The sequence below is a fragment of the Heteronotia binoei genome, chromosome 2, assembly GCF_032191835.1.
Source record: "Heteronotia binoei isolate CCM8104 ecotype False Entrance Well chromosome 2, APGP_CSIRO_Hbin_v1, whole genome shotgun sequence".
Taxonomy (NCBI): domain Eukaryota; kingdom Metazoa; phylum Chordata; class Lepidosauria; order Squamata; family Gekkonidae; genus Heteronotia; species Heteronotia binoei.
The window spans coordinates 59,081,597-59,099,207 of NC_083224.1; the positions used below are offsets into that span (position 1 = coordinate 59,081,597).

At 39.8% G+C, this 17,611-nt stretch overlaps 1 protein-coding gene across 1 annotated transcript; it reads left to right on the forward strand.

Annotated features, from left to right (window-relative positions):
* Positions 1 to 16,996, forward strand: DRAM2 (DNA damage regulated autophagy modulator 2). Its single transcript, XM_060231107.1, has 7 exons — positions 1 to 193; positions 5,291 to 5,358; positions 5,814 to 5,953; positions 7,900 to 8,071; positions 8,744 to 8,826; positions 12,524 to 12,616; positions 16,530 to 16,996. Exons 1-7 carry the CDS (start codon positions 63 to 65, stop codon positions 16,608 to 16,610), a joined length of 768 nt encoding a protein of 255 aa, XP_060087090.1. The 5' UTR covers positions 1 to 62; the 3' UTR covers positions 16,611 to 16,996.
* The last annotated feature ends 615 nt before the right edge of the window (positions 16,997 to 17,611 follow it).

The window sequence follows — 17,611 nt, forward strand, 5'->3', positions numbered from 1 at the left end:
TGAAAAAGGGGAGGCAAAGCTAACTTAATTTGTATTCATTCCTCACAGCCTTAAGATCTGACATGTGGTGGTTTCAGCAAGGGCTGAGTATCTTGCCTTCAGTCCTCGTAGTTTGGACGTCTGCTTCGTTTATATTTTCATATGTTACTGCAGTCCTCCTTCATCATGTTGACCCTTTGATGCCTTACATCAGGTCAGTAACTTTTCTATTACTGCAGTTATCTGTATCCCACTGTTACTCTCCAGGAGGGCCTCCCCATTTTTTTTAAAAAAAGCTCATGCAAATAAAAAGCTGTGGGATCAAACTGCTCTCTATTTTCATAAAGTGAAATATTAGACTGAGTGTAAAGCTAACAGTTTCATGGGCAAATTTTACTTAGATTTAATGCTGATAGGATTGTCTTGTATTTTTAAAAGGTATTGCAAGGTATAATGTAGAGATAATCAGTGATGTGGGTTTTCTGGGAAAATTTGAATCAGAATACTTTCCGATACTTATTGAAATAATAATTTGATTATTTAAATAATGTCAGCAAAAGAAGGTGAATACACTATGTACAAACATGAGTTTGTGTAGGGTTCCCAGCTCTGGGTTAGAAAGTATCTGGAGATTTTTAGGGTGGAGCTTGTGGAGGAGGGGAGGGACCTCAGCAGAGTACAGTGCCCTTGAGCCCATTCTTCAAAGCAGCCATTTTCTCCAGGGGAGCTGATCTTGGTCATCTGGAGAGCAATTGTATAGTGGGTGATCACCAGGTGCCACCTAGAGGTTGGCAACCCTAGATTTGTGCTTCATATCCCACATTTAGCCCATGTAATAGTCATAATAATAAATTTTTTTATACCCCGCCCTCCCCGCCGAGGCAGGCTCAGGGTGGCTTACAGGACATGGCAAAAGCCATATTAAAACAATAAAACAAGATTATACAGTTCAATACAGTTAACAATTAAATATTTAAATAATCTAAAAACAGTCTAAAATATAATCTAATAGTGCTACTATCTCAGTTATGTTAATGATGGCGTGGTGTTTATTCCAAGCTCCATCTTGGTTGCAACATCACAACAACCCTGATAACTGTAGGTAAGCAGACTATATTAACATATGTGACGTGGGGAATTTTTCAACAGAAAAATATAGCATCAGAAATTTTTCTGGTAAATTTTCTGTCCCATATCACTAACAGTAGTTATGGCCATGGTAAATTCGGGTCTTCTCCCTTGCAAGCTCCAAGAAAGAGGCTTCGTAGGGCATGCATGTACAAGAATACAATTACATTTGTAATAACTTATAATACAGCAATCTCCCATTCTAGTCTGTTCCAGCTACTTTGATGTCCCCCACTGAGTATTCTCCTACAGGTTTCTCAGTTTTGTGATTCTTTGACATAGGGTTTGCCCTGTGTAGAGAACTAAAGGGCATTGTTGGCATTTAATGGCATAAACAATGCTAGAAGATGAGCAAGTGAATGACCCTGAGATGGTATAGAATAGATGATGTAGTTGTTAGGTCAAACGATTGTGTTGTCTGGGTGTATATGGCAGCAAAGTTGGCATTTGGGTTTATTGCAAGCTCTGGTACCACTGTCCATGTTCAAATTAGACATTGTATTATTGTGGGTGAGGAATTAAGATTGGGGGGGCTGTCTGTGTACAAGAAAAGGTTTGCCCCCCAGTGCTAGTGAAAGAGGACTTTAATTATCCAGTAGAGGTTGTAAGTCGTCGATGATGCATTGAACTATTTTGAGGTGAGAGCGTATGTACCACTAGTGGTGTTCTATTATCTCTTTGGGGCCTCTCTAGCAACAGGTTTTCTCTCGATACCATTCTTGCTTTGATAATCTGTTTCTTGACTTCATCAGGTGGATATTGTAGTTCCAAAAAGGTTTGTTGTAGATCCTTCGAGTGCGAATCTCTGTCTGTAGGACTGGAACAGATGCAACTGTAGCATAGAGCCTGGCTGTATACAATGGATTCTTTGGTATGTTTAGGATGGCAGCTGGAGGCATGTAAATATGTTTGTCTTCCAGTATAAGTTGGTATCTATGTGTCTATTATGTCTTTTTACAGTAGTGTCTAGAAAATTTATTTCTTGCATAGATTGGTTCATTGTCAGATTGATGATGGGGTGAAAGCCATTGAATACCAGGTGGAATATGCCTCAGGGCTTCTTTACTACGTGTCCAGACAATAAAGATGTCATCAATGTATTGTAGGTATAAGAGAGGTGTGATTGGATAGCAGTTTAGGAAGTGTTGCTGCAGATCAGGGTTTCCCAAACTTTTCTTTCCCGTGGCCCAGTTATTTTTGCATTTCTTCTTCGTGGCCTACTAAAATTCAGGGGTGAAGCCAGGAGACTTTGGGGGTGAAGCTGGGAGACAGGAATTATGTCATTTCCTGTGGTGTCACTTCCAGGTCAAGAGCCAAGTGTCACTTCCGGGGCACACTGAACCAAAACTACATCTCTTCCTGTGATGTCACTTCCAAGGGACTCCTCCAAACCTGCCTCTTCTTCTGAAGTAACTAGAAGCCCCCCCACAGTTGCTTCCCCCCCCCCAGCACCAAGAATACAGACAGAGCATCACTTGCAGGGAAAGAAAGAAAGAAGAGGGGACAAAGGGAAGGGGAAAGTCTTACTCACCATCAGATGACCCCAGCCAGCAACAATTCTCCCAGGAGTAGTTTGGTTAAAAAAAAAAAAAAGCTACTGGAATGCCCACTCCCCGCCCTGCCCACTTTCCGCCCAGGCCTCCTGGGGAAATCTTCCCAAAAGAACATACTGCAGGGCACATGAAAGCTCATACCTTGAAGAACACTTCATGGGTCTAAAATGCCAGTGGCACCAACTTTTCTCTCAAACACTGGAAGTGGGGGAGAAGGAAGGAGTGGCAGCCCAGCTCCTCTCTGCAGAACATAGAGATTGGGGAAGGAAGGAAGCCAAACATTGCTCAGGCTTTGCAGCCTGTGTCTGTCTTCAAGGCTAGCTTTTCTCTGCACAATAGATAGATGGGGGAGGGAAGTAAGTAAGAGCAGAGGTCATGCTTTGCTGCGGGTGGGGCTAGCTTTGGCTTTTCTTGTGACCCGGAAGTGAGGCTTCCATGGCCCAGGACCAGGTCACCACCCTGCAAATGGGAAACACTGCTCCAGATCAACCATAAAGATGTTAAGCATACTGGGGAGCCTTGTAGGGTGCCCATAGCTGTACCATTGAGCTGAAGGAATAAGTCACCAAATTTGAAGTTTACATGGGTGAGAACAAAATAGCACAGTTTGGTGGCAAAGTCAGCTGTGTTGCTGTCAGAAATCATGTTCTTTTAACAAGCAGATGCACTTGTAGGATGCATACACATTTACTGAAACATTTGAACAGGACTAGTTAGCGGGATGATTAAGGGAGATGTTGAGTTCGGAGTTCAAAAGTCAGCTGAGTCATGAAGCAACTAAAAAGAAACTTGGCAAACTGCTATGGTCTGGATCCAACCAGCTGGACCAGTAATAAAAAATAAAGGAGTGATTTGGCCATCAATAAAGACTTTGCTGTGGATCTAGGGACCCACCTGTATAATTGAATTCCACCCCTTCTGGTGATGTCACATCCTGCACCAAACCCCCACCCCTTGTCATTTACAGGTGACTCCCCCAACCCCACACAAAAGTAAAAACAGCACCTTTGATCTGCCCTCATGCTAGCTGTGGCATATGTGAATAATCTTAAGGCAGATTGGAAGTCAATCACATGTATTTTGTAACCAATATAGATTTTACATTTGCAGTATAGAAGAATTTGAGAAAAAGAAAGGCCTAGTGGTACAGCACATGATTTTGTAAGAGGAAGTTCTTGGGTTCAGTCCCTGGAGTTATCTTTGCCTGAAATGCTGAAGAACCATTGCCAGTAGGCCAGGTTTCTTTTCTGGTAAAAGAGATGCTGGGACTCTCAAGAGGGAAATGAAGGAGAAACACACAGGTGTCCCTCATGAACTTTTAAATGTTTTTTTATAATTTTGTTGACACAAAGAGGTTCTGGAACTCCATTCCACTATGTTCGCCCCCAAAAAGCCCTGGCAGTAGGAATAGACAATAGAGAGCTAAATTGGACTTCATATATCCTTCATATAGTCAAAAGATTACAGTCCCTTCTTTTCTTATTTTTATCAGTGACTAAAGTTCACTGTTCCAGTTTAGTACTGAGGTATCCAAGCCCTTGTCTGGTGCCTATAAACCCTTGTTGCTATCCATGATCAAGCTGAAACAACCTTACCATGAGGCAAAGTGAGGTAGCTACCATTAAAGCACCTTTAAAAGCTACCATTCATTGAAGCACCTTTAATTATACCTTCATGGCAAGACACCATATGGATTTTTCACTGTAGGGGCCAATGTTTTTTGTGTTGGTCCTATAGTGATATACTTTATTAATATAAAATAAACGTTAAGGCTGCCATCTGTATATTTTAAGCATATTGAAGTCCTTCTAGTGAAATTTAGACATACATAACTTCTGGTGCTAAAAAAAAAGAGGAGCTATAGTAGACCAGCAATTATTCTCTGTTCTTAAAGAACATGACATTCAGTATTCCCTCTATGAGGAGTTAGTGTGAGCTAGCTCGCAATTTTTTAGTCTCTGGCTCACACATATTTGTCTTAGCTCAGGAAAAATGGCCCCAGAGCAAACTAATTTATGCAGTAGCTCCAGGACTCTAGCTACAGTGGGGCCCAGAGGCCAGGCAACTCCATTCAATCCCCCTTCCATCTGTATGGCTCCTCCATTGGAGGGCCTCCAATCTGTCCCCTTTGCTCACCGCCATGCCACTCTGAACAAGTGCAGCATTGCTACTGTGGGGGCTTCAGATTGGCATAGGGGGGAGAAGCCTACTTGCAGCCAGATCCTCCTGGAAGGTTTACTGAGTTAGACAAATTGGGGGGGAGGGGTGAAGCTTTTCTTGAGAAGCAGAGAAAGTGTTTTGAGTAGCTCACAACTTTAATGCCAGTAGCTCACAAAGTAGAATTTTTGCTTGTAAGACTGCACAGCTTAGAGGGAGTATTGATAACATTCTTTAGAAAAAGTAATTGTGCTGGATTTTCTTGCACTAGCCCAATATGGTTTGAAATAATAGGAAAACTTAAGACTAATGTCTCATGTGCTACATGAACATGTCTCCTGTTTTTCTTACTTCCCTTTCATCAGCCATATTTGTTTTCAGCCGGTTCTTGTCTTGGATGTATTTACAAACTCTTTTTTAATTTTGGATTTGTCAAGCAGTAAAAACTTACACCAAAATTACTTTTCTTTCAGTGACACAGGGACAGTACCTCCTGAAAGTTGTTTATTTGGGATAATGGTAAACATTTCTGCTCTTCTGGGTAAGTACAGAAAAAAAAGGGGGGGGTTCTGAAGGTTGGTTATTCATTGGGCTTTGGTGAGGCTCAAAGGGGGGAAATATTGCATGGGTCCAGGATAGCTGCTGAGAACCCTGCTCTGACTGTTGGTAGATCTTGAGGATAGTACTGGAAAATTCAGATAACAGCATGTACTTGATTATTAACCACTTATTAAGACTCAACAGGATTATTAATTATTAATCCTGTTGAGTTGAATTATGGAAAAATTTGAAAAATATGTGTACTAAAATATTACAGTCAAAAATAAATTATCTCAGGTTTGCATACCATTTTCATTTCTACATTCCTTTAATTGAATTCTGAGTACTTGATGGCTGTATGTGACAGTAATAACTGCTGTTAGCTTCTGCCATCTATGAAGTGTAAAGCAGATGCTCATATTCCATCATCACTGCGTTTGGATTGTTTGTTTACAGGCACTGCAACCATTTATGTCCGATACAAGCAAGTCTTGTCTTTGAATCCTGAAGACTCTATAATCCTCAAGTTAAATAAGGCTGGCTTGGTGTTAGGAATGGTCAGTTGCTTTGGGATTTGCATCATTGCAAACGTCCAGGTTTGCCTTTCATCTATAATACTCTGGGAATTACAGGGGTACACATGCTAATCATAAGTATGCCATGGACCTTTTTCCAGAGAGAAGATGGAGATTGGTTGGTTTCCACCATAGATGATAATAGTAAGCACTTTTCTTTATATTCTATCAAAGCATTTTTTATTACTAGTGTACCAGTGTCCCTCCTCCCTTATCTCTTAATAGGTTTCTCTTCATTGCCAGACTTTGCTCATCACACAGCAATTATAAGGGTGTGATGCACAAAGTAATCCTTTTGGTAGCAATCAATATAGCATTTTGGCTACAAGCCATAAGTAAAGCATAACTCAAGCAAAATAGTAAAAGAATTAATTGGATCCAAAGCTGTTTCATGATGGGAGGCAATAATTCTGCTCCACAAGAAGAGAATGGGAACATGTTCTATCAATTTTCCTTTCCCATCTCAACCTGCCATGTTGTATCCATGCCATGCTGTATCCTTAAGAGTTCCTCAAACTTTAACAATGACTTTTGGGAAGCTGCAGTATAAGGAGGAGGCAGCAAAGGCCTTTTCCACAAACAGAGTTCCCCCTAGGAATCCAAAGTAATGTGAAGTTGAAAAAGAGATTGCAGGCATAGTTTCATGCAATGGCACTCATAAGCAGGGCTTTTTTTGTAGCAGGAACTCCTTTGCATATTAGGCCACACCTCCCTGATGTAGAAGAAGATGACTGCAGATTTATACCCTGCCCTTCTCTCTGAATCAGAGACTCAGAGCAACTTTCAAGGACAACTCCTATGAGAGCTAAGGCCATTCCAGCAGGTGCAAATGGAGGAGTGGGGAATCAAACCCTCCTGGAGCTTACAGTAGGACCTGTACTAAGAGCCCTGTAAGCTCTTGAAGGATTGGCTGCATCAGGAAGGTGTGGCCTAATATGCAAAGGAGTTCCTACTACAAAAAAAGCTCTGCACATAATCAACATATACAACAAGAAGTTAAATTTCTACATCCCCAAAAGAACAGTTTAGAGTAATAAGTCAAACACAATGGCAGTCATGCAGAACATACTGATGTAATCTAGCTAGAGCAAAAGAGTCACTTGCTCAAATACTATTAATTAGTGGGTGCGGATCTGACAGTATGCTGACCATATCCTCAGTGATGCATTTCATTCTTTGACATTTCCAACCAATGTGTGATCATGTACTACCATGTATACGTTGCATAAAGAGCACTGGGTGGCAGTATATTATTTAAGATCTGAACATTCAGCTTCTACACTAAGTGCGGAAAGAAAAGATGTTTCTTGCAAGAAGCCTATGTTAGTTGAATTGAGCAGCTATTCAGGCTGTAGCTGGGTGTGCCATCTAGCTCTTAGATTTCACCTGAGGGTCTTGACAACTGGCCACTAATGTTTACTCAGATGGAAATAATTGGCATCCTATCCCAAATATCACCATGTGCTTTGTCAAAATTTAGTATGCAAAAGTACATTTTATGGTTTACTGGTTCTTTCCTCTTTTTCACATGCATCCTACAGGTTGTTTGTGCAAGGTATATAAATTAGTTCCAAGTCAATCACATCATGTATCTCTGACTCAGTTACATTCAGCTCACATTTTAAAATTTCTTTTTGAAAATGACATCTTGCTCTCTGAAATATCAGCAGCACAAATATTTGAGACTCAGTGGCATTTTGCGGTAAAGCTGCATGCTTTGAGCAAGGCTACATAGACTCTTTTAAAAGATGCGATCATTCACTATCCGCTTTACTCTTTATCAGAAAAAAACAGCCTTCCAATAACTTGTAATGGTTCATAGAGAAAACTGTCTACTATCAGATAAATTTTTTGACCAATGTAAACTCTCCTTGAGTCTCCTTTTCAAAGGCTCAGTTTATAAATCATGGCTATGCTTGTCAGATATCCCTTTCTAACCTGCTATGAAATCTTGTCTTTTCCTCTAGAAAAGCGCTCTGATTGTGATACATGTAATTGGAGGTCACCTTGCATTTGGAGTAGGAATCTTTTACATCTTGGTTCAGACCATCCTTTCCTATAAGTTGCCACATGGAAGCAAGGTTGTCTTCAGGATCAGATTGATGGTTCTGTTGTGGTGTACAGTAAGCATAGTGAGTAGTATCCTTTGAAACAAAATGGAAATGGTGAAAGTTTCATGAAAACATCACTCGTATTAGAAGAAACAGTGACTAAGAAGTGCCATTTATCAAGCAGTGCTGCAAAATATCGCAGAATGTGTGTACTTCAGTAGCTATTAAATATACTGCTGTGCATTGTATTAATATTATGTATGTGATGTCCCATCAGAAAGAAACAAATGTTGAGTTCAGTGGGATTTGTGCACAGAACTCCAGTCCTATCTGGGTTTTCTAAAAAGTAAGTCCAATTTCATTGGGAGGTTCCAAAAGTAAGTATGCATAGGATTACAGCCATGAAAAATTAGGCTAACCCAAAGCCTGTTGAATTAAAATTGCTTATACATAGATTGCAGCCATGCAGCCCATGCTTACTTAAAGAAAGGGATTTACTCTGAAAGAAATGTACAAAGAATTGTAACCTTATAACCCAACATGCAGTTGACTTTGAGTTAAAAGGAATCTCCATAAATCAGGTGATGAAAAAAAGATGGGGGGGGGAGAACAAGGAATGCAGCAGGATGTCAGTGATGTAATTTGGCTCTCCGTCCATTCAACTGGATGTACAGATGATATCCAAATGCACTGCCGTGGAAGCAACATAAAGCAAGAGAGCTCCCCATATGACTCAGATATTCCTTAACTTTTAAAAAAGTGCTTATTTCTTCAGTCATTTTACGTAGTTCTCAGTATGGAGCGGATGTAATGTTGAAGATGCACTGGGACCCCAATGACAAAGTAAGTTGTATTGTTATGAGCAAATGTGAATTAAGAGAAAATGAATAATAATAATAATAGAATGAAGAATAATAATTATTATAAAAATAATAATGCACAGCAGCCAAGAAGGTCTGAGCGCCTGCTCCGGCTGCAACGCCACTGAGGATGTTCTCCGCAGCTGAGAACAAAACGTCTGGAAGGAAAACTTTCTCCAGTAGAACACGGCACTTGAGCCCGAAAGATTCTACAAACCCTAATGATGTTACCAGCCGTGAAAACCTGAAATCTTTGATAATGAAGAATAAATTTGTTATCTGCCTCCCCAAAAGCTATTGGCAACAGTTTCCAAAAACACTGCAAAAGAAGGAACAGGGAAGAAGTCCATGGCTGGCTGGATTCTTGTTGTGACCAAAAGGGCCATGAAGCATCTGGTCTTTAATCCAATGCAGTATCATGACATTTGCCTTGCATGAGCCTCTGCCAGCCCACTAGCCTGCATGAATACATTTTTCCCCATGAAAAAAATTAAATAAAACTAAAGCACTTAAATCTGTCATCTGAGACAGTGGAGGAAGAGTAGTTCCTCACATTTTCCCTTAGTGTTGGGGCCCATTTCTTATCATTCTTTTCCAGGTCTCAGCCCAATTATGACAAATATGAATAGGTCATTGGTCTTATTTACTGTCTCTAATCAGTCCACCTTGTATATTGCAGCTGACCCCCACTCCACAAAAAGCTCTTTCAGTGGAACTGACTTTCTGCTGTGATCATGGTGTGTTGTCTCTGGTCTGCTCTCATATGAGAGCAAATCAGATCTCATTCACCAGCCCTCTTGTAAAACCTCCAGAGAACTCTGCCAAAAGCAGCCTGAATGGGTTTAGTAGTGGCTCCAATTCATCAGGCAGGTAAGTGTATCAATGAGTAACATTTGTGTTATAAGGGAAACAGGATACTGTATTAAATGATCCTTTTGGCTGTATTCAGCAGGGATTTTCTTCCATTTCTTTTGGTAATAGATGCTTGCTCAAGATCTGTTTCTAGGCATCTATGATGCCACTGTAAAGCTGCTGAAAATAGACTGAGGGATACGCTTGGCATCTTTTATGATGGCAGAGAGATTTGGTATCTTGAGGAGGCAGAAATTCAACAGATAAAGCATTTTTCACCACTTTTATTTCATGTTGGGGAACAATTCTACCAATAGTCTCTATAGGGTATCAAGAGAGCAATCTGAATTAAAATGTGGTTCAGCTTGTGTGAACTGGATACCTGATGAAACAAGCCCTTTCATCAAGACTGTGCTGAACTCTGCAGTTTGCTGAGTATGCATGCTCAAGACTTCTTAATTAGAAGAGGCATGTCACAATATCAGAAAGGAAATTGTGCTAGACTAATTTATATATGATATCAAAGGTACCTCATATCAAAAATACTTCTATTTGAAAAACAGGATTCTCTTGCAAAGGAATAATCACATGCAAAAGGGCTTAATAGCATGAAAAGGTCTTTCAGAGCCAAGCCAATTTAATACAGTCATTGTGATTAGCTGTGAATCAACATCGCAGGAATTGAACAGGAGAGGAGGAAAAAGAATCCTGCCCTTGTACTTCCGGGGGAGGAAAATGTCGAGCTGAGCTGCTTCTCATAACGGGAGCAGGCTGGAACTTCTGTTCGGGGTAGTGGAAGGCAAATAAATGCCTAATGCCTACTTTTCTCAGTCAGAGATTAGTCCAAGATATGCACAGGAAACTTTGAGGAGATTTACCTTGGCTAAAAGGGAGTCCCGGGGGGGGGGCTCCTTTGAGGCTTTGAGGGGTCTCCAGGAAGAGTTGCATTTTCATCATCTGTAGAAGTTTTCAGAGTCATTTATTTGACATAAGCTCGACAGAGTCCTAACCTTCTTGGACATTGCTAAACATCTAAAGCTACACAAGACCGGTGGGAACCTGGATAATTGGAAGAGAAGGTACAGATTACTATCTTTCACTCTGGGACTATTTACAGTTTAATGGAGTAAATTTCAAAGGTGGGAAATGAAAATTTAGAAAGCTTGGAAGAAGAAGGGAGGAAGAGGTAAAATTTGGACTTTGTAAATATAAAGGACAGTGCTAAATAGTGGAAAGGAATTTGTTTGGACTAATTGCGGTTTTGAAAAAAGAGCACCATCGTCACAGACCTGCAGCACATTCAAGCAACACAGGAAGTACGTCAAGTATCATGAGATCTCCTTACCAGTGCGAATGAGACTTCGTGGCAAGTAAAGTAGGAAGTAGTGGATGGAAAGCCTACTCTAGGAATATAACACCATTAAGAAACATCGGCGGCCATTGCTGGGAGGCCAGAATTAAAATAATGTTTTTAAAGTGTTCGGGACATTAAAAATCATTGGAATTAATTGAGAAGAGGACAAGAAGATAAGTAGGACATATTATTTGTGTGGATTTTAGGCATTTTTTAAAAGGGGAAAAAAAGAGTAAGAAGCAGCAAAAAGTTGCGACCGCCATTTTGAAAGATTTAAAAACTTTAAAAAGAAATATCTTGGCTTTGGGAGCTCTGAGGATGGCGAAATTAGGCTTGTTATAAAGGGCAAGTCCTATTCTTTTGAATCTGATAATTGAATCTGAAATTGGTGAGGTCCAAATTTTCGCTGTTTTTAAATGTCAGAACACAAGCAGCCCCGTACAAGGGCTACTTCATTGGAAAAAATGCAGGACCAATTAGAAGCAATAGAGGCCAGAATGATGAAAGGTATGAGAGAGATGATGAATGAATCCAAAAAGGAAATTATTGAAGCGATTAAAACAAATATGGAAGATCTCAGAAAGGAAACAGGAAACATCTAAGAAAGTGCAGGAGGTAGAAGGCAGAATGAAAGTATATGATTCCACCTTGTTGAAAATGCAAGAAAAAGTGACAATCCATGATTGCAAATTGATGGAGACTCAGATACGTCTGAGAGGAGTACCTGAAAAGGAAGATGGTGATCTAAAAGAATATATAATAAAAATAACTGCAGAATTTTTAGAGGAAGATCCTGAAGGGACTAAAAACATGTATGACTATATGTATAGAGTGAACTCACTTTATGCCAAGAAAAATAATCTACCAAGAGATGTTGTGATAAGATGCATGACAAAAGAAATGGTGGGAAAGATCATGAGTAAAAATTTTGAAAAGACATTGATAGTGGGAGGCAGCAGAGTAAGAATCATGAAGGAGTTGCCAAGGCAAGTGATAAATGATAGAAGAACATATAAAAAACTGACAGAAAAATTACGGGACAGTGGAATGAGGTTCAGGTGGAGGGGTGGGGGTCAAGTAACGGGGGGAGGGGTGGGTAGAAAGTAATATATGGGGTAGATAAAAGAAGTCATTAAGATTTAAGAAATAATTTTGTTACCATATGTTGCCAATAAAATTGTTTTAACTCAGTACAAAACTTACGTTCTGAATAAAACTAAGTTGGTCTTAAAAAAAGAATCCTTCCCTTGTTAGTTTTTATTCAGTGCTGGCTATATTGATTGTTCTTTTCAGTAATATTAATTAACTTTTCTGAGGTATCTTATAGTAATGTTGTACATGTTTTTTATTTGTTTTGTTTTTAGAGATGTGTCCCTAATGAGATTGTCAACTGAACAGCAAAAATACAGAACAAAAACTTCGACCACTGAAAAATACTTTACTATATAGTTTTTTTCTGTTTTTCCCCCCACAGGGATATGGTCTTCACATCATGAACACAGTCTCTGAATGGTCTTTGGGTTTCTCTTTTACCAGCTTTTTTCTTACTTATATCCATGACTTCCAGGTAAATTAGAGTTTTTTGATAAGTATCTTTTAAGTTAAGAGACTCTGGGACTAGTGAGACACTAGTTGATGGGGAAGTCAGGGTGAACTACTGTGGCACCACCAGAAGATACATAAGGGCTCTTGCAGTTTCTGAATGTGTGGAAAATCTAAAGAGGCCACAATTTTGAGAATCTCACATGTGGTTTTTGAATCTGCAGTTTGTAACAAAATTAGGAATTTCTAAATCCAAACATGAAAGAGCACAATGCTTACTATCATATACTTCCCCTTCGGCGTCTGTGGGCCAAACGAGGCATGACAGGTGTCCATGGGTGGACCCATGGACACTGCCATCATTTTAAAGAGATTTTAAAATGTTATTAAGGCCTATGGCATGGTGGGTTAAGATGCTTTTGCCCCTGCCTCACACCTTCTGAGGTGTCGAAACAGCTGTGGGCAGGTACAGCCAATTTAGCACTTGAAAAGGCATGTTGTGTGTGAGAGACAGGAGCACCTTGGATCGCAGTCCTGCAGGCCAGATCAGGATCAGGCCCTCACAGCATTTTTAAAAATCTCTTTTAAATTGCGGTGGTGTTCTTTTGCCAGACCTGTGGATGCATTCACATCTAGATTGGCCCTGAAACTGGCCACTTTTAGGGAATCATCCTAACCAGGTCGATTCAGAAGTAAGTTCCATTTTATTCAGTGGTACTTACTTTATGGAAAGTGTTTTTTGGATTGTAACCTTTAGAGACAGAAATCTGAACTACATGGGCCACTGAATAAAAAATGCTTGCTGTTTCAGTCTTACTGTTTTATCTGTGCTTTTATAATCTACAAAATGAACAAGAACACTCCAGCATGTATGTATTTTATTTTTGAAAACCCTGGAACTTTAATTTTTTTTTTTGAAACTCTTAAAAATTGCAGAAGTACAGCATTAATTCTTTACAGAGGCTTCCTGGACAGGTGGCTTTAGTAATGGAAACCCACTTAAAATACATTGCTACTGAGCATTGCAGAACTTTTTAGTGATTTTCCACATTTTTGTCTTGTTGGAAATACCTGCATTGCTCTGTTTTTGTTTGCTTTTTCCAGATTTCCCTTTTTGTACTCTTTCAAAGTATTTCAGTAAAATTCCATATACATATAGAGCCAGTTTGGTGCAGTGGTTAAGGCATGGACTCTAATCTGGGAGAACCGGGTTTGATTCCCCACCCTTCACATGCACCTGCTCAGTGACCTTGGGTCAGTCACACTTCTTGAAAGAGCTGATCTGCTGAAGAGCAGTTTTCAAAAGAGCTCTCAGCCCTACCTACCACGCAGGCAAGAAACTGTGTATGAAGTTCATTTCAGAACACTCCGATATAACTATGAATTTATCTATTGCTCTGTAAAGACATACCTGGGACATCACTTTGATATCCAGAAAGACACCCCTGTACTGATTCCCAAGCCATGCACCCCTGGAATGTGATATTGCAATGTAACCCTAGAATATTAATATGACACAGCAATGCCCATTTGAATTGGAATGGTCTTTCTTGCACATAAGGGAGAAAAATCCAATTTGTTCTCAGCCCCAGGCATAAGAACATAAGAGAAGCCATGTTAGATCAGGCCAATGGCTCATCCAGTCCAACACTCTGTGTCACACGGTGGCCAATTTTTTTTTTATTTTTATATATATATATATATATATATATATATATATATATATATATATATATATATATATATATATATATACACATACATACATACATACACACACACACACACTGTGGCTAATAGCCACTGATGGACCTCTGCTCCATGTTTTTATCTAACCCCCTCTTGAAGCTGGCTATGCTTGTAGCTGCCGCCACCTCCTGTGGCAGTGAATTCCACATGTTAATCACCCTTTGGGTGAAGAAGTACTTCCTTTTATCCGTTTTAACCTGTCTGCTCAGCAATTTCATCGAATGCCCACGAGTTCGTGTATTGTGAGAAAGGGAGAAAAGTACTTCTTTCTCTACTTTCTCCATCCCATGCATTATCTTGTAAACCTCGCAGTAGACGTTTCTCCAAGCTAAAGAGCCCCAAGCGTTTCAACCTTTCTTCATAGGGAAAGTATTCCAGCCCTTTAATAATTCTAGTTGCCCTTTTCTGGACTCTCTCCAATGCTGTAATATCCTTTTTGAGGTGCGGCGACCAGAACTGCATACAGTACTCCAAATGAGACCGCACCATCAATTTATACAGGGGCATTATGATACTGGCTGATTTGTTTTCAGTTCCCTTCCTAATAATTCCCAGCATGGCGTTGGTCTTTTTTATTGCAAACGCAAACTGTCTTGACATTTTCACGACCCCAAGATCTCTCTCTTGGTCAGTCTCTGCCAGTTCACACCCCATCAACTTGTATTTGTAGCTGGGATTCTTGGCCCCAATGTGCATTACTTTGCACTTGGCCACATTGAACCGCATCTGCCACGTTGACGCCCACTCACCCAGCCTCAACAGATCCCTTTGGAGTTCCTCACAATCCTCTCTGGTTCTCACCACCCTGAACAATTTAGTGTAATCTGCAAACTTGGCCACTTCACTGCTCACTCCCAACTCCAGATTGTTAATGAACAAGGCAGGCTGGAATGATGTCAAGTCTGATTCACAGGCTGGACATGGTGGCCAAATGCTGAACGGTTGAGCAGCATCCATCTTTTTGCTTCTGGAAATGAAGAATTCCAGGCCCAGAGAGGGACCAATGCTGGGCAGAGCTGTAAAAGTTCCTTCACTCTTTTGGCAACCTTTTAAATCTTGTTATCAAAGCATAAAGAAATAAGGGTGAACAGGAACCCTGCAACACAAATAAATGGCTTGTGTGTGTGTGTGTGTGTGTGTGTGTATATATATATATATATATATATATATGTGTGTGTGTGTGTGTGTGTGTGTGTGTGTATGTATGTATATATATATATATATATATATATATACACACATACACGTTCTGTTATTCTTCAGGGCAAGACAGCAGAAACACAAAGGTTAAAGGTTAAGTGCTCATCTTGTTGTGAATGTGTGGTATAACTGCAAACTGATCTCACATTTCTGACTTTAACAAAGTTTCCATTTTTCTTTAATCACTGCTAAGGCTATCAAAGTCAACCAGTCTCCTGAACACTTGATGGATGCCTATCCATGTTTGACACTAAGAGAGAAATCTATCACTTTTGAGGAGCTTCAAAGGAATCAGTTTGGGAAAACAGGGCCATAAAAAGTCATTTGGCCAATGTAATTAAAATACCTATGTTGGGGTATGGATCTATGACACAATGATCTCTGATTGGATATTCCACATATGACACTCTGATTTTCCATTGGTGTGACACTCTGCCTCCTCATTGGGTAATTGAATCGCTTGATGTCACATAATTTACCCTAGAAAACAGGCAATCCCACTTGTCAGATTGAGGGTCAAGAGAGAGAAAAGGAGGAGTCGGAAAAGAAAAGGGAAGTCCTCCATCCTCTCCTCCCTCCATCCCTTCCTACTCTCACCCCTTCTTCTCAAGAGAAATCTCCCTTCAGAGGCCTTGCATTTCCTCTGACTGAGCCTACCCTGCAAGATCTAGGTATTGTATAACCTCCCCCCCATCCATACCTATTCAGCTAATCTCTGTATTCCTCTTGTATGCTTGAAATTGTTTGATTGGGATGTAACGATTTCAAACCCTATACCTATAATAAAATCCATTATTAACCAAAGGATTTTCAGTGGTCCATCTCCATAGACATTGACAGAGATCCCTGCTCACCTCACCTCTCACCATTTTGAGCTAAGAAGTATTAATATTCCCCAATACAAAGTTAGTTGAGGTGTAACAACTTTGTCTCTGACAAAACTCATGTCCCCGTTCTCCATTTTTTATTTCCTTGTTTTTTATCTGCAGAAAATCACCTTGTATGTATTAGTGCTGGATGGACACAGTGTGAACTACACAAACCCACAGTTCACAACAGATGAACCATAGCTACCCATCTCAGGAATTTTATGAGGAACAAATTACAGGTTATGTTCTCACTACCAGTAACTCAGGAATTTTGACATCTGCCCTAACTGGCAACTAACAAGACCTAACCAAGGGATGCCTGAAAGTGCCCTTTTCACTAGTCTGGGGACTGTAAAGGTTTTTAGGATAGGGGCCTTCAATGCAAGCACTACTAATGTGACATGTTACATATTTTATATGAAAATACTCTAATTAATGAAAAGCTTTTAATTAACTCACAAAACAGTGCAATTCTCAAAGTAATATTGCCAGTAGCTAGCTGCAGTATTAAATTTTTTTAAAAAATGAATAATAAATGTACTGGTTAGATTTTTGTAAAACAAATAATAAATGTACTGGTTACAGTTTATTGATTTGGGTCCATGATGTCTGCATACACAAGGTGGGCGGGGCATGGATGGCAGAGCATTTGATTTGAATGCCAAAGGTTCAGTGTTCAATCCTCAGTATCTCCAGCTAAGAGAACCAGGAAGCAAGTAATGCAAAAGACCTTTGCACGAGACCTTGGAGAACTGCTGCTAGCCATTGTGGATGATAGTGACCTTGGTATGCTTTACTTGTTTTTGTGTTCAAATGAAACCACAGGTTAACATATAGCATCCAAAGGGACAAATAATGAAAATTCTATGGATTTCCACCAACAGACCACGTGCCCCATATCTGGAAACAGAACATAACAAAAAGTGGGATCACAGTGGAAAGCACAAACTGGTAACAAGAATAATCCCATGCCATATATGAATTTATAAAATATAATATACAAATTGTTCAAAACATGATTCAAAAATAGTGCAATCTATATAGCTGAATATAAATGTATCTGTAAAGTCATTTCCACCCTGTCCAAACAATAAAGAACAATGATGTCCAAAATATAAGAAGTATTTTATGATGGAGTTGTTCATTTAACACATTATTATTGTTATTATTATTTATTGGATTTATATCCCACCCTCCCTGCC

Bases quoted from the DNA above. Each gene is read 5' to 3' on its own strand.
- DRAM2 (XM_060231107.1), top strand. From the start codon at position 63: ATGTGGTGGTTTCAGCAAGGGCTGAGTATCTTGCCTTCAGTCCTCGTA. The intron at 5,954-7,899 runs GTTTGCCTTTCA...CTTTTCCTCTAG, and splicing joins GCATCATTGCAAACGTCCAG to AAAAGCGCTCTGATTGTGAT. The intron at 8,827-12,523 runs GTAAGTTGTATT...TTCCCCCCACAG, and splicing joins ACTGGGACCCCAATGACAAA to GGATATGGTCTTCACATCAT.